This window comes from Schistocerca serialis, chromosome 4 (assembly GCF_023864345.2).
Source record: "Schistocerca serialis cubense isolate TAMUIC-IGC-003099 chromosome 4, iqSchSeri2.2, whole genome shotgun sequence".
Classification (NCBI taxonomy): domain Eukaryota; kingdom Metazoa; phylum Arthropoda; class Insecta; order Orthoptera; family Acrididae; genus Schistocerca; species Schistocerca serialis.
In genome coordinates, this window is record NC_064641.1 from 882,990,496 (window position 1) to 883,015,630 (window position 25,135).

Consider the following 25,135-nt stretch of genomic DNA (forward strand, 5'->3'; position numbering starts at 1 on the left):
AATTCTACTTGTTTTCTTGGTGAGGTCACCAGCCGCTTTGTTTTGGGGTCGTCCCACCATTCTTCTCCGTTTGCCCACCCGCGGGAAAGTGGTTATTTATGAATTGGATGGTCCATTTTTTCCCTTGTGGAGTAGGGGCGGGTTAGAGCAACCTGCGGTTCGGGTTGTTCGGTAACCTCCCTATGTACCTGCCGTACGTTAATAGCTGCCTCTGTCATGTTTGTCGGATTCGGTGTGCTAACGAATTTATTGCTTCAAGTTTAACGGCCTAATTCCTGAAATATGTTTTTATCTTGCCTATCATCTTGAGAGGCAGTATATGTGTACCGTACAGCATGTTTTGCCAACCTTGTATAATTTTATGTAAGATTGCATTTCATGGACTTTTATTTAAATGGCCATTTTAGTATATAAAGTTGCCACGCTTCCACCGTAAGACTTGCTTAGAAGTTATAATCAAGTTGCACGTTCGGTGGCAAGTTAATCTTTAATTGTTAGTGTTTTGTACCATTTCCATCCCTCTTTCGGGGTGCATAGTTTGTGTGCTTGTGTGAATTGTTAAAACTTTTACTTTAAGGTAATCTGGTGTGTTGCAGATTTGCATCTGTGTAGTCTTTCAGAGGTTGTTGTGAGCGGTCGTGACTACGGACGTGTCAAAAGGGAGCGGCAAGGTTCTCAGCCCGAAAGCTCTTTTATTTCTTTCTGCCTCTGAATAAATTCTAACTTGATATTTAGTGGGTGATTTCTGCTTATAATTTTAAATCTGTTTCTAAAAAAGAAAAAAAAAAGGCTTTTAGGAATAAAATTCCCATTTGTTAAAAGTAATTTCATTTTGATTTCATCAGTTACTCCCTGGCAACTACTTCCACGCTCACATAGTGTGATTAAATGTGTTAATGTTCTTGGTGAATAGCCAGTAAATAAAGTAATGCATCCCATTTGCCAAAAGCGCTCGGGAGACCTGGAGGGTCATCTATCCAAGTGCTAGCCAAGACCAACAGTGCTTAACTGCGGTGATCTGACGGAAAACAGTGTTACCATTTGGGCAAGGCCGCTGGCCAAGTTAGTACGGTGCATACTAAATAGCACATTTTCGTTAGTTTATTGAATAGAGCAGATAAACATGAGATATAAACTAATCAGCTGCAGTATAGTCTCCCATACTATCTACAACAGTGTGACAATGTTCGGATGGTTTTTCGACTTGACGCCTGTAGATAACACGTTGGTAGTACCTCGTCTCCTTGCATGTTATGCCAACAGACAGTAAAGCTGAGAGTTCAGCATAACCATAAGGCGAGGGATCTCGGAAATTCTGTCACCAGCTGAACGTCAGACTGAAGGCAAAGCGGAAATTATAGACTTTGATTGGGCCATTTCCGGAAGTCAGTGTTGACGTCTCATTTTTGTCTGTTTTTTCATTAAATTTCTAAAAATATTAACAGATATTTCCATTAGAGCTTCAATGTAATGTGCTGTTCGTTTCAGAGCATCTTGTGCTGTACACATGTGACTGGTTTTGATTATTTAATGAACGTACCGATAAATGTCTATGTCTGCAGACTATGTTCTCATTCTGGAGGAATCCCAGTTGCGACCATCGCTACGAGACTCACGTCATTCATTCGGTTTTTTCAGAGCCGTTTACCACTGCAAAACCCCACCTCACACTATAATGACACCCAGTCATTAACTTCAGCAATAGAGCAGGAATTTGCACCGTTTTCTTGGGAAGGCGCTCGTCAGTGTTGTTCATTGAACTCTACACTAAAATTATTTCGACCTAGCTATGAGTTTTTAGTATTTATAGCCGTATCGTGAGAATGACAGTGATGAATGATTGCCCAGTAAGTATTCCGTTCACGCTGTTACGAACGAGTATTTCACATACTGGGTGATACCCAGTCCCGGCATTTTGCCCACTCCTCTCTATTAACACCTACGAGGTTTGTCCGGAAAATACGTATAAAAGTTGAATAATGTCTTTTGTTGCAGTCACCGCCAGGTGGGACCACTGCTGTAATCAATCCCATCAACGCTCAGTTCGAGTCAGAGCACGCTTCGTGAAGGTGGGAGTGTGCGGCAGCTTGTTGACAGTTACCCTTTTTCACCTGCCGTCGGCATGAAGCTCTCTCTGATTGAGGAACAGCGCGTCAACATCAAGTTTCTTGCAAAGCTAGGCAAGAATGGCCGTGAGATTTTTGAGTGTTTGAAACAGGTTTACGGAGACAATTCTCTGAAGGAACCAACCGTGAACAAGTGGTTAAAAAGGTTGCGGGACGACCGAGAAGAAGTGAACGATGGCCCTCGCCCATGACGCCCGTCAACATCGAGTTCCGATGCAAGTGTTGAACGACATCGGGCTTGTGTTCTTAAGGACCGTAGATTGACAGTCAGAATGATTGCTGACGAGCTGTCAATCCCCAAAACAATGGTTCAAGAAATCCTGACACAAAAACTTGAAATGAAGAAATTGTGTGTGAAAATCGTACCGAAGCTCTTGACGCCATAACAGAAAGCAAAGAGGGTTGAGTGCTGTGAGGATTGGTTGGAAGCAGAGGAACGAGGGGACTTTCTCAACCGAGTCATCACTGGAAACGAGTCTACATCTACATCTACATCTACATTGATACTCCGCAAGCCACCCAACGGCGTGTGGCGGAGGGCACTTTACGTGCCACTGTCATTACCTCCCTTTCCTGTTCCAGTCGCGTATGGTTCGCGGGAAGAACGACTGTCTGAAAGCCTCCGTGCGCGCTCTAATCTCTCTAATTTTACATTCGTGATCTCCTCGGGAGGTATAAGTAGGGGGAAGCAATATATTCGATACCTCATCCAGAAACGCACCCTCTCGAAACCTGGCGAGCAAGCTACACCGCGATGCAGAGCGCCTCTCTTGCAGAGTCTGCCACTTGAGTTTATTAAACATCTCCGTAACGCTATCACGGTTACCAAATAACCCTGGTTTTACGAATTCGATGTGGAGCTAAAATCTCAAAGCAAGGAATGGAAACTAGCAGGAGAACCGAGAACAAAAAAGTCGCGAAAATCAAGGTCCAATGTGAAGACAATGTTGATTGTTTTCTTTGATTCTAGGGGCATTATTCACAAGAAATTTGTCCCTCTGTGCCAGAGAGTGAACGGAAATTTTTACATCGAAGTTCTGTCAAGTCTCAGAGCTCGTGTGGCCCGAGTTCGACCGGAGTTGGCAAAATGGGGCAGGTGGATCCTTCATCACGACAATGCACCCGCTCACACGTCACTCGTTGTGCGCGAGGTTTTGGCCCGAAGCTCAATCACCGTGACAGACCACCCGCCTTATTCACTCGGCTTAGCCCCGTGTGACTTCTTCATGTTCCCGAAATGCAAAATGGTGCTTCGGGGGCGGCACTTGGGAGATGTGGAAGCCATCAAGGCGGAAACGACACGGCAACTGAACAACAGCACAACTGAAGACTTTCAGCAATGTTATAAACATGGAAACGGCGTTGGCAGAAGTGTATCGCGTCTTAAGGCGAGTATTTTGCGGGAGACCATATTGTAATACCTGAACAATTGTAAAATGAAGTTATTATTCAACTTTTATACGTATTTTCCGGACAAAACTCGTATATCACTGGACCGTTGAACATTCTCATCTAACAGACAGATAACAGTGAGAAATGATGCATGCCCTCACACCATGCAATTTTATGACGGCAAATTTATAACGGCATTCAGAGTTTAAAGGAAAACGTTGGTGCAGAGATTCTAGCAGCACCTCTCCTTCCACTGATGGCCAAATATTCCTGCTGAAAATTTCTTCTGCGATCAGCATTCGAGGTACTTGTCTCTAAATAGAATACTGCGGCACTTCCAAGAAACAGCAACACACTCCAAACTAGGCCAGGTAAGGTTTTGCTGTTTAGATCTGCTGGAGGCTCCGACAGGTGTAAGAACCATTTGAGATTTTTGCAGGTTTGGCTATCCGAATGTGAGACAGCCAAATGATGGAAATAGATATACAAATGAAGCATATTCGTGATGTTGGTACGTTAGCTGTGCTATACCTAGTACAGATTGCTGCGGCAGCCATTTTGAGACTTTGACGTTGGGTGGCAGGTCGCCCATGTCCTTCTCCCACTTCCAGAGCACCCTCTGTCGCAGTTTCTTAAAACCCTCGAGAAACGCCAGCCTTCTTTCTTCAGGCATCGTGCTCGCCTGGACCATGGAACCCAGGCTGAAGCAGACGGCACCGTCCTCTGCCCCATCCAGCCAGTCCTGTATGTCCTGCACGTGAAAGTAAACAACTTTAGTTACGATCATTCGTTAATTATCGAGACAACTACAAGGCAGGTACGCCATAAATTTCAAATGAAACGTACCTCATTGGCACTCTTTGTGCATTATGAAGACAGTCAGATGCAATCACAGTTCCTCCAGTGATCAGCGGTGAAGCATAAGCAGCTTAGACACATGCGATCGCTTTACCTTGTCTAGAATTTTTCCACAAAGTAAAATTGCGATATCTGTATAGGAATAACGCAAGCAGTTGACTAACAACTGTTTGGCGTATATTTCAGGTATGCGCCAACACTTGGCATTGCTGTATTGGCTGTAGTCTTTAGGGTTCCCTGAAAATTCAAAAATCCAAGAGTGTGGGAAATTTAAAAATAGATCAAAAAGTTTAAGAAATATTCGAAAAATCCATTATGGCGGAGCTAGTCTAGTTGTGGATTGAAAATCCATCCGCCTCTCCTTCCCTCTCCAGTCAACTTCAGCGTAGCATTTTAGTGGGTGTTAAAATGAAGCAATAACAGCATAGTAGTTGAGCAGGTATTAAAATGAATCAACCAGCCACAATGTAGCTGTGAAATTAGGTAAGTTTTATTTGAACTGCGCAACAATGGTGCCAAATTCAAAGATATTTGCCTCTGAATTGCGTAAAATGACGTAACGTACAATATTTCCGAGTTGAAAAAATATTGAAGCTTCACCTGACTTGGTGTTATATTGTAAGATATTTGCCTCTGGATTACATAAAGTGACACCATAGAACACATACACACACACACACACACACACACACACACACACACACACACACACTCGCTGTATGTTCCACTTCTGTAAATAAATCGTCAAATTTCATCCGTCATACGTGCACACAATATCAAAAGAATTACGTATAATATTTGCCCATCTGCCTCATCATCATCTCTCTCATTTATACACATCTGTAAACTCTGTACTGCCGGCCGCTGTGACCGAGCTGTTCTAAGCGCTTCAGTCCGGAACCGCGCTGCTGCTACGGTCGCAGGTTCGAATCCTGCCTCGGACATGGCTGTGTGTGATGTCCTTACGTTAGTTAGGCTTAAGTAGTTCTAAATATAGGGGACTGATGACAAATGTTAAGTCCCATACTACTTAGAGCCATTTGGAACATTGTACTGCCTCATCATTAAATTCATTCCACATATGTGCATTGGCATGTTCAATAGAGTATAAATACATGAGCATCGTGATTAGTAAAACACACACGCACGTACACTTCTGTAAATCATTTTTCTCTGTTTTCATATGTGAATACTATACTCCTTCCAAATATGCAGCCACTTACTAGATGGTCTAGAGAGAGAGAGAGAGAGAGAGAGAGAGAGAGAGAGAGAGAGAGAGAGAGACTGAGGGAGATAGACTGATAGATAGATAGAGAAACAGAGAGAGAAAGGGAGAGAGACATTGGGGGCCTGTGCGAGGGGAAAACTAGCTCTTCACGTCTGTGGTAGAAGTGTCTGGTAATTGCACGTCTAATCCATCAGTTTCTTTCTTTCTTTCTCTCTCTCTCTCTCTCTCTCTTTGTAATGCTACTTGTATGAAACACAAACTATATGCTGGAAAAAGCATTTAAATCCGTTTCTCAGTCGCTACAGAGAATAACTCAAGAAGAACAGTTATTCTGATAGGAGAAGAAGAAGACAGGCCAAGATTACGATGAGGAGTATGTTGATGATGAGGAAGGAAAGAATGTTTGTTATGAGGAAGACGATGATTATGACGATGATGGGAGGAATATGAAGAGGAAGAAAAGGAGGATGATTACGACGAGGAAAATGACGTTCACGATTGGAAAAACAGACTCCAAAAGTCGCCAGCAGACATCGACAACTTTCATTGGAATAAACTTAATGAAATGGTAGAGCAAGTGGTTTTGTTTCTAACTTTGAAAAAGTAGGGAATATTTCGCATTTTAAGGAATTAATTTCTGCAGAAAAGGAACATCCAGCAGCATCGATTAGTACTTGAAGTTCATGGTGTCTGTCAGAAATCAGGTGTGTGTGTGTTTGAGAGAGAGAGAGAGAGAGAGAGAGAGAGAGAGAGAGAGAGAGAGAGAGAGAGATACAAAGAGGGAGGGAGGGAGAGAGAGGGGGAGAGAGGAAGAGAGGGAGAGAGAGAGAGAGAGAGAGAGAGAGAGAGAGAGAGAGAGAGAGAGGAGCACAAGTGAGATGAGAGATACAGTGTCTGATGACCATCACTGCTCCACCCAGTAGTATCTGGGGTAAAGGCAGTTACCTGTGTAATGTAGCCAACATTGCCCCATCCACTAAGTATCCAGGGGTGATGGCAGTCACCTCTATAGACTGACAATTAGCTGCATCCAATGGTCCAGTAGTATCCATGGGGTAATGGCAATGAATGGACTAATATTGCTCTAACCCAACAAGGTGTGTGTGTGTGTGTGTGTGTGTGTGTGCGCGTGTGTGCGATGGTGCCAGTTTAGACAATTCAGTCTCAAATATCTTCGAACATAGTGCCAGAGCCAATTCAAGTGAAGGTTACGTACATTTTCAACATGGAAGTATTGTACATGACATGGCTGTACACAATTTAGGGGGACCAGAGTGGGGAAAGGAGTAACAGTGGGAGGGGGAGAGGAAGGGGAGGGGGGAGCTCACAAACAGCAACTAGGGTAAGCGCCAATTTGGATTTTACAATTTTTTACGTTTATTCTTAATTTACCAGAATCTTGAATTTTTTAAGTTTCCTTCCAGCGCCACTTGGTATTTTTAAATTTCCCACCAGTCGCCAGCTTGGATTTTTTTATTTTCCACCACCACCAGAGACTGCAGTGCCGCGATAGCAGCGCTGACTAGCGGTGGAAACTTCAGCTACGCACCAAAGAGTTGGCAGCCATACTACTACTCTCTGCTTTGTCTATGCACAAAATGAAGTGAATGGTTTAACGACTAGTTAACGTTGGGTACATAAACATGAAGCACAAACTTGGGCTTGACAAGGATAGAGAAAGCCATCAGCTGTGTCCTTTTCCGATTATCCATCCGGGGATTTATTTAGGGAAACCAAGGAAACTCTAACTCTGGATGGCCAGATGTAGAATCAGCCATGTTCTTCCTGAATGCGCATCCCTCGCTCTAAGTCTAGGAACGTGATTCAATAAAGACGAAAAGCGCAGCATGAAGCCGATAGTGCCTAAGTCGTGTTCGCAACTTCGTTTCGTCTAGACCTTAGTCGCCTGTCAAAGCTTACAACACAACGCCACAAAGACGCTATTTGTACCCTTTTGGCAGATCAGAATCCTTGGAACAGATGAGAAACTGACTGGAAGCTCAAGAGTACTCAACCTACCACCAGGTGCCGTATCAGGCTCCTTAGCGACGATTTGTGGCCCGCATCTCGTGGTCGTGCGGTAGCGTTCTCGCTTCCCACGCCCGGGTTCCCGGGTTCGATTCCCGGCGGGGTCAGGGATTTTCTCTGCCTCGTGATGGCTGGGTGTTGTGTGCTGTCCTTAGGTTAGTTAGGTTTAAGTAGTTCTAAGTTCTAGGGGACTTATGACCAGAGCAGTTGAGTCCCATAGTGCTCAGAGCCATTTTTTTTGACGATTAGTGGACATGGAAAATTTTCCTGGTAGGTAGTTGGGGGATGACAAAGAGTAAACAATCCAGTAACGTTGAGACGGGTGTTACGATTAACCAAGGAAAATCCCCAGTTGGGAAACGGGGCAAAAATTAGTTGGTTGCTGTCGAGTTGCAATTTACAATTTCTTTATTGATTACTTCAACCATTAAAAGTCATTTCTTTATCACTTGACCAGGAACAGATCCAAAAAAGCTAGTAGGTATGAGTGCCTTTTCAAAACAATTTACTTTACATTTAACGGCCAAGCCATTTTACTTAAAACCGACTTTGATAAAACATTTGATAACAAATCAAAATTTTCCAAGTAATGAAATAAAAACTTTACTTTACCGTTAATAGCCAAGCAATTTTACTTAAAACAGACTTTGATAAAGCATTTAATAACAAAATTAAAACCTTCCAAGTAATGAAACAAAAAAAAAAAAACCACCAGTTTGCTTACAATTTCGCTACCGAACATGTAGGGAGCCAACTTCTTTTAAACTTTGGCACAACAAAATATTAAATTACAAGGGCTCCCTAACAAGGAGGTAGAACTATCATTTTCAAAGGATGCCAAGTAGATTAAAACAATCAAAGTAAAGATAGTGATTCACCTTTTACAATAACTAACAATTTTAAAGCCACGTAATTATAAAAACCCACCAATGAAAGGCAAACTTAACCTTTTTAAACAATGGCCAAAAACAATCAGAGTAAAATACAACTATTTAACATTTTACAATAACTAACAACTTTAATACCATGTCCTGCCACCAAAATGTCCTGGGATAGAAGTAATTGACCGACCGGGTGTAAGGGCGGCCACAATTGTCTCCCGAAGGATGCTCAGGCTAGAAGCGGACTAACAGACCCACAACGCCTCACATTCAGCAATCACATCGACCTCACGGGAGGCCAGGGGAGGAGGAGGAATCAAATCAGGAACCATAATCCCTGCCCAAAAATACACTTCCTGCCAGGCAGTACTAATAAGAAGCCAAAAGATCACTGTCTATAAATACACCGGCGACAGGGACAGGAAACCCGAATGCAGGAGGCCACAAGGGAGAAAAGACTCTGCTTGCACAAACCAAAATTCTTCAGTTAACATCTAAACCTTTAACCAACTTAACTTGCAGTTTATGAGAGAAACAGCAGGTGAACTCCGATGCAAAGGTTCTTCACACCCGACCGTGTACACGTCGCCAGCGTTCCCAACTGGGCACAGTCACGCAGCCACGCGCTCTGTCACCGGAGCCCTCGTCTCCTCTGCACCCACGGCGGCGAAATACCACTCCTCAGGTTAGGCCAGTTACTAGTCCATCATTCCCGCCTCCAGACGGACTATTTAAAGACACCCGTTGCCGCTCCCACCAAGTAGTGACTCGGAACCACAGCCGTGACCCCCGGGTGCTCACAGCAAGAGCTTACAGCCTTGTCCCGTCAACTCGTCCCACTCGTCTCGCACCGCCAGGATAGACCTCGCGGCTTCTCGGAACAACAGCCAACTCTCCACCGCCACGCCACGCCGCGGTCTCATCGTACGACATCCTCTAATTCCCGATTTTAAAAACCGACCGACCGACTCGTCACCGCTAGGCAACCAACCGGCCATCCTCCCAGAGATCTTATTCCCTTACACAAGGCTATCAGGAAGCAACGACTAGATAAGACCAGACACGCCGCCAGAGGGGAATCTCAACAGAATCGTACGCACCGTAACGATAAATATGAAAGAATCAATTAACGATGGAATGGAAGGGCTCAGAACAATCTTTACAGCGCGATATATGTTGAGAGCCGACACACGGCTCAAACGTCTTAGACGTGTGGTCCGAACTGTATTAATAAACCGAACGATATATGCAGAGCATACACCCACTCCCAAGAAACTACCTGTCAGTTTGTCAAAGAACCTGATCTATGTGAGAGAAGTCCAGCAATGTGTGTACCGCACACTGACATACAGAGCCCCGTTCATGCAGGAGTATGATTGGGTGGAGAAACATTGTTACAGCACAGAATAGTAAGTGGTTAAAAATCAGAAAATTTTATTACAACTCTGTCACCTTGCTACAAGCAAAGTGCGGTCACGCCAGAGGCACAGACAGGACCAGGAAATAAGCTCTATGTCGCAAGTGGATCAGGCCTCGGCACGTTACAACACTGCGCTGAGAGAGAGAGAGAGAGAGAGAGAGAGAGAGAGATAGAGAGAGAGAGGACGGCCTCAGCAGAAAACAGCACAGGACAGAAAACCAACAGAAATGTGACACGCATATTCGTTAGCTCTTAAGAGATGTCGAAGGAAACTGTACCAATCGTGAGAAACAGTATCGGAGAACCTGCTCAGCAGTTAAGAGCCTATTAAGCGAATACAGCAGTATAAGAAGGACACATGCTGTCATTACGGACCGAGCATGGTGTCATAGCCTCACGTTGGTTCCCTTTAAATACACGAGCTCTCCATCTCTCAAGAAGTTGATCACTGGGCTCGATGACATTCGCAGTAATAGCACTCGATTCCGTGATTATGATAATGTATCGAATCTATGTCCTAGATTTTTCAGAACATTTTTGAAAAATATGTAAAAATCTGCCAACCGGTTGCATAGATTTTCTATATACCTTGTCCAGGTTTCGTCACCTCTAAGGGTGACTTCATCAGAAGGTAAGGTTATTACATGAAGAACATATCGTCAAAAATGTACAGTGATTTAAGAGCTGAGTTGCTCAAGTCATACATTAAAATATAAGACTCACACCACACCGGTGTCACTTATGTTTTAATGTTTGACTTTTTGAAGAACATTATGTCTTATATTTTAATGTATGACTTGAGCAACTCAGCTCTTAAATCACTGTACATCTTTGACGATATGCTCTTCATGTAATTACCTTACCTTCTGATGAAGTCACTCTTAGAGGTGACGAAACCTGGTCAAGGTATATAGAAAATCTATGCAACCGGTTGACAGATTTTTACATATTTTTCAAATTTGTGTATACGGTTGCTGCAAACCTCAGCCATGTTCAAAGTTGTATTCTTCAGAACAGTCTACGAACCAGCCAAAGGTGTAAATGTATATGAGACGACGGACTTCGCATGATGAATTTCATACTGTTCGCCACCTACCAGCCGGCCGGAGTGGCCGAGCGGTTCTAAGCGCTTCAGTCCGGAACCGCGCGAACGCTAGGATCGCAGGTTCGAACCCTGCCTCGGGCATGGATGTGTATGATGTCCTTAGGTTAGTTAGGTTTAAATAGTTCTAAGTTCTAGGGGACTGATGACCTCAGATGTTCAGTCCCATAGTGCTCAGAGCCATTTGAACCATTTTTGAGCCACCTACCATTACTGATGGAGAAGCCGACAGTCTTCTAACAACACCACGTCACAGAGTGCTGAAATCACCGAACTTCAACACCGACACCAGTAGCAGGGCCTAGTGGGGTCCACGTTCCTGGTCAACACTTACGCGCCTCTCGGTGCTGAAACCCACCTGGCCAGTAGGAAGGGGATTGACCGACCACACGACTTCCGGCAACACCACTCGCGGATGGGTCATCAACACAGAATTCGGAGTGGGATCGAGCACACTGCAGCAGCTAGTGTGAGTCCATTCGTGCTGGACCATAGCCGCGGAGCGATGTCGCTCACTCTTCGCTTGAGCCCGCAGACGAGGAGTTGACTCGGCAGCCGTCAGCGGGTATCCAGCAAGCAGCTGAATGAGGCATCGGCTGCAAAGCCGGTGTGGAACAAGCAGACTGTTAACATGGCTAATAAGTAACTGGACTCTGACCATGTTTCACTAACGTCAGCAACGCTTTACAGGTACCAAACTGCTATCCGGTCTTCATGCAGAGGTGTCTTCTCTCGGTCCTTTCTTTAGCATGGTCTTTGCAGACGAATCCCGCTTTTATTTTGAGAATGATTCTCGTCGCAAATTCGTCTGAAAGGAAAGAAGTCGCGAATACAATCACGGGGACGTCATGGGAATCAATTACTAGTAATTTCGTGGTGCCGAAGTTCTGGTGTGAGAGCCATCACATCAGATGGGCGTAAGGCGACTCATATTTTCCCAGGTGGTTGGAGGACTTCCGCAGGTATTGCTACGAGGTAATGTAGCGATATTCGTGAGTTTTCAGTGAAGAAATGCGACCAGACTCCATGTTTGGGATATTAGTGCTTGTTCAGACGCAGCTGTTCTGGTGTGTTGGTCAGAAAGGTCATCTCATTGTAATATCTCTTTATATTCTACTAATTATCCCCGCACAATTCTATGAGTGAATTACGTTTCCTACTTGACCATCTATATACTCGCGGAATCGATGCGCAGAGTAGTACAGTACTATTACTATTCCATGAGCGCACAATTACGCTTTGTAATATTCTCTCTGGTGTGTTGAGGGGACTTCTAGGATCTTCTTGTAGGGAAGCAGCCTACTCACGCCGTATAAAATTCACATCAGTCTTTCCATTGTGTGCCAGCCTAGTCCGCTGTAACTAGCTCTGACGTCATAAATGTTGCGCAATACTTTAAAAATCAAGTAAATAACCTGAAACGTTTCTAGCATGTCAGGAGTAATACTAAATCAATATGTGCTGAATATCAGTTCAATAACTTTAACCATTTTCGAAATTTGGATGTTTTCTGTAAAAATCATTGGCGCAACAGAAAAGAGCTAGAAACTTAAAAATTTGTATTTAGATTCCTTTTGCATAATAATTTAGTAGAAACAGTATTCTGGATCTCATAAATAAAAATTTTAGTTCAAATTCATGATTTTCTGGTTTTTGTCTTAGAAATTAAGGAAGCAAGATAGATTAAGTAGTCGAATAAATAAGGCTAGGATGTTTAAATTTAAGTAGAAGGGAGATCCGCTATAATCATAAAGATGTGACAAGTTTCAACTGAATAACTATAAAACTATAGCGATAGCGTATCTCCAAAGAGCAAGTTCAAAGCTCGTCTACTGCGTGTAGTGTAATTAAATTAATTCTCTCGCCCAAAATATTTGACTTAGCCACGTCAGACTTTTATTGTGATTACTTACCTGTGTGCTGAATGCACATTTAAATTGAGAGCTTCATCGGCCATCAGCAAAGCAAGCAATGATTTATTCGATAACTTAAAGTGGTGCATTACTAGCCCCGCGGCTAGTCGGGAGAGGGGAATTGTTCAGGCGTTCCCTTAGCCGTCCGCACCGCGGCTTTATATATAAGGACGCTGCGCGAGAGAAGAAGGCCCCAGTTCTCTCCAGACGCTGAATAGCACGCCACCTGTGCCAGGAGTCGCGTCGCGTCGCGTCGCGTCGGTATCATTGCTATAAACAGCCTCGGATGCCGTAATAAGTTACTCGGGATACGCGTAACCATGAAATCGTTTTCGATGAAGTGTTAATTCTGCGATGACTTTAATGATCTATCTTCAGTTTGCGTATGTCGTATTTTCACGTGCCGCCGCGGGGCAGACATTCTACCATTATTTAGCGTGGCGTTTGATGAACATTATCATCAAATTATGGCGAGCATTCACTTAAACATTTAATTTTAACAGCTATAGTTGCATCAGCGCATTAGACTCTGAATTCCTCTGGTAGTTTGATTGTGTGGATTCTTTTTGGTCTGTGACTTTCAGAATATAGTGAACCCTTTACAGAGAATCGTTTTTGATTATGAATCCCAGACAATCTCCTAATTCCTCAGAGCTATAAGTGTATTTCTCAGATGAAGTGGGCACTAGGAATTCTGATTACAGGCTTCACGTTTTGCTAATCACTATCTGGTTGCTAATTTCGTAGTTAGAGAGCCAGTGTTGAGAACGGCAAAAGACTGCATAAATAATAGGAACATTTTTACAACAATTAATTCCACCCGCCGCCCCACATATGATTAATCGGCCGGGAAATGCTACTTTTCTACATTACATTCTACACATATTTATAAACCAATATATTCCACCAGCCGCCCCACATATGTTGCTAATCGGCTGGGAAAAACAAACAAAACATTTATTTAATAAACAGTTATTTCACCCGCCGCCCCACATTCTCCATGCCGAATAGCCGCATTGAATAATTGTAATTTTGCTATCGAGATTAGTGGAAGAAAGAGATTGAAAATATATTGTATGCTACTCAAGAAAATATATACTGAGCATTTACATCAAAGGTGTGTAAGGAATTTCATTGTATATGTATTCTCTAATTGGAAATTTGCACGGAGGTGTCATTTCGTTGGTAATGAGAGGGGAACTTCCGATGAATTGGAAACGAACCTGCAACTATTAGATCCAAGAGCTCCATTATCTAATCGGATAATTAAACTCTATCAAAGCAAACTTTCCGCTTGATCGGAGGTTTCCCGACTGACTACGCATCGCAAGAAAACCAAGACATTTTATTTACACAGATCGCTTCGAAAAATCGAGACTGCGGACAAGGAGAGTCATCGTCCGATTCTGATTAAACAAGTAAAGCTTAATTATAACTTTCTTGAGCGACTGTGATATGGCTGCTTATGAATGAGATCATTAAAAAATACCAATAACTAACTTTCCTCCTCACCAGCAACCAGTATAAACACAATATTAATTAAAATTATATGATCTGAACCCTACAGAACATGTCTGCGAACCGAGTTTCATCTCTATCTCTGACGCTAGGGACCTTCAAGACCTGCACACAGTCCTTGCTCAGGATTTGGTTTGACTACCGACAGAGCTGTCCAATCTCCTTGTACAAAGCATGCAAGGTTATTGTCAAGTGTTATAGCTAATGGTACGCATATCTCCTGTGATTTATGTTATTCTTTTGGAAGACGTTTTTTACAATTACAGAGCGAGGTGATGTAAATGCTAAGTCACTTGACTTGCATTCCGGAGAATGGAGATTCAAATTTCTGTCCGGCCATTCACATTTAGATTTTGTGCGGTTGGTCTAAATGGCTTAAGGCAAATGACGGAACAGTTTCCTCGAAAAGTACTTGGCAGATTGCCTTTCCCATCCCTTTCCCATCCGAGCTTGTGCTCCATCTATGATGACTTCGACATCGTCGGGGCGTTCCTTTCTTCCTTCCCTTTTGTATTTTAGTTTCATTATTTATTGTAATACGCTTTGAGAACTTTGCTAATGACACTACTATACGGTTTACATTGTTCTGTTATGATTCCGACGTTCTGTTGACACATGTCCTCAAATCTACTGATTATGCTTGACTTCTGCACAATAGCGTAATATTGCTTCTGTTACAAGTGAAGATTCGCTATGGAATTTTAAAATTGTACACTTCTGCTTATAAAGCAGCTTTCAGTTTGTGAAGATTTCATCTTTTTGATAAGCCAGTCGATTCTGCTCTACACTGTCTCACACATCCCACCACGTGATGTAATCGCCTACCACACATTTATGTAAACCAGTCCTGGGCTGCCACCAGAAATGATCAACCTACGCATTTATTTATTGATAAACCTATGTGTGTTCGTACTAGACGTATGTGCAAATTACCTAAAGATTATTCTCTATCAGTGTTTATTCGTGGTAGGGGTATTTCTATTAAGCTCAAATTCATTCGTGATTGCACTATTTACAATAGTAGAAAAAAGAATAATTACCTTAGGAAGAGGCGGTGGGTTGGCTTCCACATGCAGTCCAGTCAATTCTATCATGTTTGGCAGATTCGGTCGAGGATAATTTATACTGAAGTGATTGTTTATGAGCATTAAACTGAAATTCTTTTCAGTTTCATAAACCGATGGAACGTCAGGCCCAAAATATTTTCTCTGGATTTCTTCTTGATCTGCCATAATTTGATAGAAGTAGTAATAATTTGTGAAAAGCCATAAGTATGTCACGTAAACTCTCGCCCAGAATGACATGTGGTCTGAGCAGCGGGCTTGAAAGTCTAGAAGGTAAGCGGGGTTACTGGGATTCCCATCAGTCCAGTGGGTGGGGGTGGTGGCGCCTAAGGAGACGTATCCGATGAGAGGCGGGGAGCCCAGTTTGTGGACTAAACCGTAGTAGCAAGGCGTCATCACCCGTTCCGAAATAATCAGGTCGAATTTTGGAGCTGACCTGAAAGAAATGTATGTATTAGTGGAATACTGCTACCTGAATAAGTTCAAATATTCAAGAAATATTGGATTAGTTTAAATGGTACATAATGCGACTTATGATTAAAGCGTTTACCGAAAAAAGAAACTGTGTCTTTATGAATGTGCAGATGTTGGACAAAATTCAATGACTACACTGGTATAATCTACTCATTTCTGGAGCTAGTGTTCTGCCTTACATGTGTCGTATACACGCTGTTCTTTCGTGTTGTCCTGAACACCACTACGATTTCGAACCTATTTAACCAGTCCTGCCATTCTGCTTCACCGATTCCAACAAATGATACCGACCAAACACCTTCACATGCTTCACATCTTCCCTCGACTTCTTCTTCTCCCCGACAACATAATCCTTTCTGACATTCGTTCTTCCTAAAAGATGTGACGAATTCCTTCCCATCCTTGCTTATATACAGGTACCGCCCCCTTTTCCTATCCTGTCCTTTTCTTTTCCCTGTATAACCATGGTCTGACTTCCACCCTAGTCACCCCATCCCAAATCAAACGTCTCCTATCATCCACTGTCCAGCACTACACTTCTCCACATACTAATCCTCCAATTCTGTTACAAGCCAATTTCTCACAACACCAGTTAAGCTTCCTACTCGCAATTTACTGTTTTCAGTTAACAAAGTAGAACATAGTGCAGTGAAGTGAAGTAGTCCAATACTACAATAAATACTACCACCAATTATTGCTTTAATAGTCAATAAATAGTTTTTAACATCTTCAATGCACAGTTTTAAATAATAAAGAATGTAAACATTTTTTCCATTTCATTTGAAAATTACATTTGTGTGCTTTATGAAATTACAATATAGCATAAAATACACGAGCATATATGAAAGTTGATGAGGCAAGATGTTCTAGTACTGTTTGCAAAGGAGTTCACTAGATGAACGTGAGGAAGAAACAGAAGGAGGTGGAGAAAGAGGAGGAAGAAATGACTGAGAAGGAGGAATACTGATGGAGCAACTACGTACTTTATGAACTGCTGCATCTCTGGAGAACTGAGTTCGCTCTCACAAGCTGCTCTCCCTATCTGCTTCCAAAAAAATAGCATATCAATTTCTGTCCAATGGACCGTAGCCATCCAATCAGTGGATGTTTTCAAATAGTTATATGCGGCAGATATGTCAATTTCCGTGAAGTTGGTGATGTTTTCCTGAAATTAAAAAAAAGTCACAACAGCGCTACACACCATTTCCCGTAGTCTATACACAAAAGTTTTGCTGGCATTCAGGCTGATACAGAATATGGTATTTTGCGGCTGAACTTTGATCATCCTGTTTTTGCAAGATTTGTAATTTGTACTAGAGCGTTTACACTTCCCAGTATGTATAATTCCCGCGTGGAATATTTCTTGGCTTTTGTGATTCCACTTGTGGTCATGTCGATCTTATGCTAATTTTGACTTGCTGCAGTAAATGTAGAGTATTTGATTGTCTAGTTTGTAACCATTCGTTTCTTGAGTCTTACCGCCATGCACTCTACATATACAGCAGGTAGACAAAAAAAAATGGAAACACCAGTATCACAACAAATTACCATGCCCAGTATAGTGTAGGAAAACCGTTGGGAACCAAAATAGCTTCCAGCGGTTTCGGAATGGATAAACACAGATACTACGTGGTTTTCAATGAAATCTTATACCGTTCCTCCTGCAAAATAGTGGCAAGCTCAGGAACGGTCATGAAGGTGGACAGCGATTACGGACCTTCCTCTGCAAAGTAAATCATAGAGCCTCAATAATACTGAGATCTGGTGAGTGTGGGGTCCAGAGCAGATGCTTCAATTCATCTTCGTGCCCACAAAACGAGTGCTGAATGCTGCGAGCTATAATCTTTGGCATCAGTCCCACGTTGCAGATTAGCCATGGGGCACATGGAAATCGCGATATCGTTGCCAAATCATCACCGAACCCCCACATATTTCATTCTTGGTACGTAAACTCGACCAGAAATTGGAAACAGTATGAAACAAGACTTATCCGACCAAATGGCATCCTTCAACTGCTCCTTAGTCCGGGTTTTATGGCTTCGGCACCACTTTTACCTGTTACAGGGATTCCATCACTGATATGTGATTTCGGACTTCCATCTTGCCCAGTAATTCTTCGCTTTTTGTGCTTCCTCCGTGTTGTTTTGGTGCAGACAGCGACATTCAGTTCTGCAGTGACTTTTGCAGCTGTCATCCAGTTATTTTTCGTCGCAGTCCTCTTGAATGACCGACCATCACATCACTCAGCACACACATTCATCTGCGTTTTGGCTCAGTAGATGTTTTCCCACTTTCCCTGTATGTGTCTCCTGAAACATCAAACACCTCGACTACCTCGCTTACGGAAGGACCCATCATACGAGCACCAACAATTTACTCACGTTCGAATTCGCTTACGTCCGAAATAAAGCACTGACAACTACGCAGGACACTATTCTAACCACGACTGACACTTCCAATGCACTGATGAGCGCTCGTGGTCAAACAGAGCAGTGGACCTTGAAGGCTTGGCTGGCGTCTGCATTTCTTTCGAGCAGGCATTTCTCCCGCTGTTTCCATTTGTTTTTCCAACCCTTATACACTACTGGCCATTAAAATTGCTACACCACGAATATGACGTGCTAGAGACGCGAAATTTAACCGACGGGAAGAAGATGCTGTGATATGCAAATGATTAGCTTTTCAGAGTATTTACACAAAGTTGGCGCCGGTGGCCACACCTACAACGTGCTGACATGAGGAAAGTTTCCAACCGATTTCTCATACACAAACAGTAGCTCACCGGCGTTGCCTGGTGAAACGTTATTGTGATGCCTCGTGTAAGGAGGAGAAATGTGTACCATCACGTTTCCGACTTTGATAAAGGTCGCATTGTAGCCTATCGCGATTGCGGTTTATCGTATCGCAACATTGCTGCTCGCGTTGGTCGAGATCCAATGACTGCTAGCAGAATATGGAATCGATGAGTTCAGGAGGGTAATACGGAACGCCGTGCTGGATCCCAACGGCCTCGCATCACTAGCAGTCGAGATGACAGACATCTTATACGCATGGCTGTAACGGATCGTGCAGCCACGTCTCGATCCCTGAGTGAACAGATGGGGACGTTTGCAAGACAACAAACATCTGCACGAACAGTTCGACGACGTTTGCAGTAGCATGGACTATCACCTCGGAGACCGTGCCTGCGGTTACCCTTGACGCTGCATCACAGACAGGAGCGCCTGCGATGGTGTACTCAACGACGAACCTGGGTGCACGAATGGCAAAACATCATTTTGTCGGATGAATCCTGGTTCTGTTTACAGCCTCATGATGGTCGCATCCGTGTTTGGTGACATCGCGGTGAACGCACATTGGAAGCGTGTATTCGACATCGCCAAACTGGCGTATCACCTGGCGTGATAGTATGGGGTGCCATTGGTTACACGTCTCGGTCACCTCTTGTTCGCATTGACGGCACTTTGAACAGTGGACGTTACATTTCAGATGTGTTACGACCCATGGCTCTACCCTTCATTCAATCCTTGCGAAACTCTTGGATAATGCACGACCGCATGTTGCAGGTCCTGTAAGGGCTTTCTGGATACAGAAAATGTTCGACTGCTGCCCTGGCCAGCACATTCTCCAGATCTCTCACCAATTGAAAACGTCTGGTCAATGGTGGCCGAGCAACTGACTCGTCACAATGCGCCAGTCACTACTCTTGATGAACTATGGTATCGTGTTGAAGCTGCATGGACAGCTGTAGCTGTATACGCCATCCAAGCTCTGTTTGACTCAATGCCCTGGTGTATCAAGGCCGTTTTACGGCCAGAGGTGGTTGTTGTGGGTACTGATTTCTCAGGATCTATGCACCCAAATTGCGTGAAAATGTAATCAGATGTCAGTTCTAGTACAGTATGTTTGTTCAATGAATACCCGTTTATCATCTGCATTTCTTCTCGGTGTAGCAATTTTAATGGCCAGTAGTGTAGTTGTATTAAATGCAGCCCCACCTTAGGCAAGTGGGACAGGACAAGTAGGGCACATGTAATTACACAGTTGTGGTACTATACAAAAAAGATAGACAATAGGCACGTGAAATGATAAAACAACTGCAAGTGTGCGTGTGTTAGACTAATAGTTTTGTCTTCTGGCGGAGCTCCAGAACACGTGTGTAGTGTTCTCGTTCACTGCTTCGTACTTGATACATTCTGACGAAACTTTTGTCGCAGCCTAGCAGCACTATCCAAGGTCGAAAAAAATGCCGCAACAAATACACTGACGGAATAAAAGGCAGCACCAAAAAGGAGTTGTGCGACATAAGAGAAAACCGACACACACGGACCGACACCTGCACGAACTATCAAACAACCACCCGAGCCAGAAAAGAGGCATGATTAATACGCTCGTAACGCGAGCAGGACGAATATGTGAGTCGCAGCACCTCAGACGCGAAATGCAACACCTGGAAAGTATTCTGAGGAGCAATGGATACTCCACAAGTTATATTAGAAGTGTAACAGAGCCAAACACTCAGCGAAGTAAGGAATCAGAAAAAGAAATGTCGGGTACGGCCTTTCTGACATACATTCCCAGAGTGACGGACAGAATCGGCCGTATATTGCGCAAACACGGCGTAAAGCCGATTTTCAAACCGACAAGGAAGATCAAAGAGTGTCTTAGATCGGCAAAGGAGAAAAGGGAGCAACATGCAATGTCGGAAATATACTGTATACCATGCACATGCGGAAAAGTTTATGTCGCAATGACTGGAAGATCAATCAACACCAGGATCAAAGAACATAAGCGACTTTGCAAGTTGGGGCAGGTGGAGATATCGGCCGTGGCAGAGCACGCACTGAATGAGACCGACCACGTAATAAAATTCGCACACACGGAAGTTCTGGCTGTAGAGAAGCACTAGCACACGCGCTTGTTCAGAGAAGCTGTAGAAATACAAAAACACGCGAACAGTTTCAACAAGAAAGAGGAAAGCCTTAAGCTAAACGGATCCTGGCTTCCGCTACTGCAGCGAACGACCGTCGCAGGTAGCAAGAGGAGAACCGCACCGGAATAACCGAGGAGAAGCCCCCGGACGTTGGCGCGCCAGGTACATACAGTCTGCAGCCGCGAGCTCGGCTCCAGTTCACCACCGCAATGGAGGGTGAAGCTTTGACAATGCCAGCCACTCGTGCCGGTGAAACGTCAGTAAAATCATTAGATGAACGTCGGCTGAAGAACCCGATACAGAAGCCAATAGCCGCGCGGGATCAGCCGAGCGGTCTCAAACGCTGCAGTCATGAACTGTGCTTCTGGTCACGGCGGAGGTTTGAGTCCTCCCTCGGACATGGGTGTGTGTGCTTGTCCTTAGGATAATTTAGGTTAAGTAGCGTGTAAGCTTAGGGACTGATGACCTTAGCAGTTAAGTCCCATAAGATTTCACACACACACGCACAGAAGCCAATAAGCAGTTTGTCAACAAGTGGCCACGTAAGCCTTAACAATTTTGTACATAAGAGAAAGTTGGTAGGCGTGTTTCTACATCTGAAAGATGATGTCTGTTCAGATTTCGTACCAGTCACATAAGAGTGGTGCTAATAGCGCCACTATGAGGATGCAGGTCAGGTTTGCTTTAAATACACGCTGTAACGGTCGTGAGCCCTAGTTACCTCTGAGATTCGACGTGGTGAGCTGATGATAATCAAGAATGCCTTTATGACAACGAAGACGCCATTATGATCACCTCAGTTTGAAGGTGGTCTTGTAATAGGGCAGCGAAAAGTTGGATGCTCCTTCTGCGACACTGCAGAAAGACTTGGCAGGAATGGAGCCACTGTACATGATTGCCAGCAGCGGTCGTTACGACAATGTACGGTCGCAAGAAGACTGGGCTCCGGACGGCTACGTTGCACTGGCGTTTCGGAGTATGGCTGTGGTGCGTCGTACTGAACATGCAGCAGCAATTCGAGCAGCAGTTGGTGTTGGGGATTGGCAGCAGACCAACCCACTAAATTTAGAGGAAGCCGAAAGGCACGCGTCTTAGCTCACGCAGGCTGGCGTGAGGTCTGGAACAGGACAAGGAAATTAGAACTTAGAAAAATGGACGCAGATGGTGGAATACTTAACTTTAATCCATTAATGTTGAACGTAGACCTTGTCTGTACATTATTTACAATATCAATAGCAACTGATAATGGCGCCTTGCTAGGTCGTAGCAAATGACGTAGGTGAAGGCTATGCTAACTATCGTTTCGGCAAATGAGAGCGTATTTTGTCAGTGAACCATCGCTAGCAAAGTCGGCTGTACAACTGGGCCGAGTGCTAGGAAGTGTCTCTAGACCTGCCGTGTGGCGGCGCTCGGTCTGCAATCACTGATAGTGGTGACACGCGGGTCCGACGTATACTAACGGACCGCGGCCGATTTAAAGGCTACCACCTAGCAAGTGTGGTGTCTGGCGGTGACACCACCGTAGGCACCACAGTGACGCAACGAATTGTTGCAAACAAGTTACTTCAAGGACAGCTTCGAGCCAGACGCCTATAGTGTGCATTCCACTGACCACAAACCACCGCCATTTGCGACTTCAGGATGTCGGAGTGAGAGCTCATTAGAGGGATGGTGGAGGGTTTTGTGATGAGATCTGGCTCTGCCTCTGTGCCATTGAAGGCCTTATGTTGAGTAGAAGGAGGCCGACGAAGGTTTGCAACCAACCTATCTGCTTGCTAGACACACTGGACCTACACCTGGAGTTATGGTCCGGGATGCAATATCGTATGACAGCAGAAGCACCCCCGTGGTTATCCCTCGTACCGTGACTGCAAATATGTATGACAGTGTGGTGATTCGACTTGTTGTGCTGCCATTAACGAACAGCATTCCAGTGGGTGATTTCCAACAGGATAACGCTTGCCCTCATACCGTTCTACGGAGTGCCGACATGTTGCCGTGGCCTCCTCAATCACCAGATCCACCTCCAGTCGACCACATATGGGACATCGCCGGATGACAACTCCAGCGTCATCCACAAACAGCGTTAACTGTCCCTATGTTGACTGACCAGGTGCTACAGGCATCGAATTCCGGCCCAAGAACTTATATCCGGGACCTGTAGAGCACTATGTTGGAACGTTCCCATGCTTGCATTCAACATTCTGGAGGTTACAACGGTTATTAAACTACCAGGAGAGCACATTTCCACTTACATTAACTTGTGATCCTGTAATGTTAATCACTTAAACATGGTATCTAGACAAAGGTATTCCCGAAATTTCATTACTCGACATTAATTATTTTTTCGTACCGCGATTTTTTCACGGTCAGCGTAGTTTCTCAATAATGAGATTCGTCTCCTTTGACTTCTTTTTCATGTTGTTGTCCTTGTTGTTGTGGTCTTCAGTCATGAGACTGGTTTGATGCAGCTCTCCACGCTACTCTATCCTGTGCATGCTTCTTCATCTCCCAGTACCTACTGCAGCATACATCCTTCTTAGTGTACTCATCTCTTGGTCTCCCTCTACGATTTTTACCCTCCACGCTGCCCTCCAGTACTAAATTGGTGATCCCTTGATGCCTCAGAACATGTCCTATCAACCGATCTCTTCTTCTAATCACGTTGTGGCACAAACTCCTCTTCTCCCCAATTCTATTCAATACCCCCTAATTAGTTATGTGATCTACCCATCTAATCTTCAGCATTCTTCTGTAGCACCACATTTCGAAAACTTCTATTCTCTTCTTGTCTAAACTATTATCGTCCATCTTTCACTTCCATACGTGGCTACACTCCATACAAATACTTTTAGAAAGGACTTCCTGACACTTAAATTTAAACTCGATGTTAACAGATTTCTCTTCTTCAGAAACGCTTTCCCTGCCATTGCCAGTCTACATTTTATATCCTCTCTACTTCGACCATCATCAGTTATTTTGCTACCCAAGTAGCAAAACTCCTTTACTACTTTAAGTGTCTCATTTCCTAATCTAATTCCCTCAGCATCACCCGACTTAATTCGCCTACATTCCATTAGCCTCGTTTTGCTTTTGTTGATGTTCATCTTATAACCTCCTTTCAAGACACTGTCCATTCCGTTCAACTGCTCTTCCAAGTCTTTTTCACACTTAGTACTTTTGTATTTACATCTTTAATTTTATCTTATGTGATACATGCTGTTGCATTCACGTTAGTTTGAGCCCCTCCCCCCGTCCGTAACTATGAAGAGACTGTAGATTAGGTGCGGTACCTTGGACGGGTTGGTGGTGATGAATGTGACCTGGTGGCCCCTCCTGGCCAGCTCGAGACTCATCGTCCTGAGGGGTCTCTGGTGGCTGATAGCCGGGAACGGCACGACGGACAGAATCTTGGCCGCCTCCGAGGCTCCCAGGATAAACAACACGGTCAGCAGGACGCAGGCATTCATGGCGACCTGTCAACATCAACAGCTTTACTGCAGTGGTTCAATTGGTTCAAATGGCTATGAGCACTATGGGACTTCTGAGGTCATCAGTCCCCTAGAACTTAGAACTACTTAAACGGAACTAACCTAAGGACATCACACACATCCATGTCCGAGGCAGGATTCGAACCTGCGACCGTAGCGGTCGCGCGGTTCCAGATTGTAGCGCCTAGAACCGCTCGGCCACTTCGGCCGGCTTACTGCACTGGTGATACACACAGACGTCGACTGCGTTTGCAGATATTGTAAATAGAGATCCCAGCGCAATAGTTTGCGAGACTAATGTAGGAACATAGTGGCAGAAGAGCAAGAGGTTGTCAAAAGGATTATGGAAGGATGTCCACAAGGCTCTATCTGCAGACCCATCTTCTAGTATATCAAAATTGAACCTCTTTTGAAGTTAATCACAGGAGATGAATGTTCAGGTGGGATCGTTGTGTATGCTGCTGATCTGTTAGCCGTGATATCAGCCAACAAAAGAACAACGTTGGCAAGGCCAGTGCTATGCTACATACACATATAGAACAGTGGTTCAACCAAAACACATTATCAACAGCAGCACAAAAAACAGCATACAAAATGCCCAAAGGATCACTACAAAGAAAACAAAGAATTAGAATCAACAACACAAACATAAAACGCGAAATTATAGCTCGATACCTAGGGCTGCATATTGGCAACCGGCATAGCTT

The 25,135-nt window shown here is 44.0% G+C and overlaps 1 protein-coding gene across 2 annotated transcripts in view; it reads right to left on the minus strand.

Annotated features, from left to right (window-relative positions):
• Positions 1 to 24,409, minus strand: part of LOC126475028 (UDP-glucosyltransferase 2-like) — a 44,012-nt gene extending 19,603 nt beyond the window's left edge. The window contains exons 1-4 of one of the 2 annotated variants that reach the window (XM_050102568.1): positions 24,231 to 24,409; positions 16,988 to 17,169; positions 15,507 to 15,966; positions 4,050 to 4,269 (exon numbers count right to left, since the gene is read on the minus strand). In XM_050102568.1, the coding sequence (XP_049958525.1) occupies positions 4,050 to 4,269; positions 15,507 to 15,966; positions 16,988 to 17,169; positions 24,231 to 24,407 (1,039 nt within the window). In that variant the 5' untranslated portion in view covers positions 24,408 to 24,409. The remainder of the gene's footprint in view (positions 1 to 4,049; positions 4,270 to 15,506; positions 15,967 to 16,987; positions 17,170 to 24,230) is intronic. The other variant, XM_050102569.1, reaches the window with a different exon arrangement.
• Positions 24,410 to 25,135: the final 726 nt, after the last annotated feature.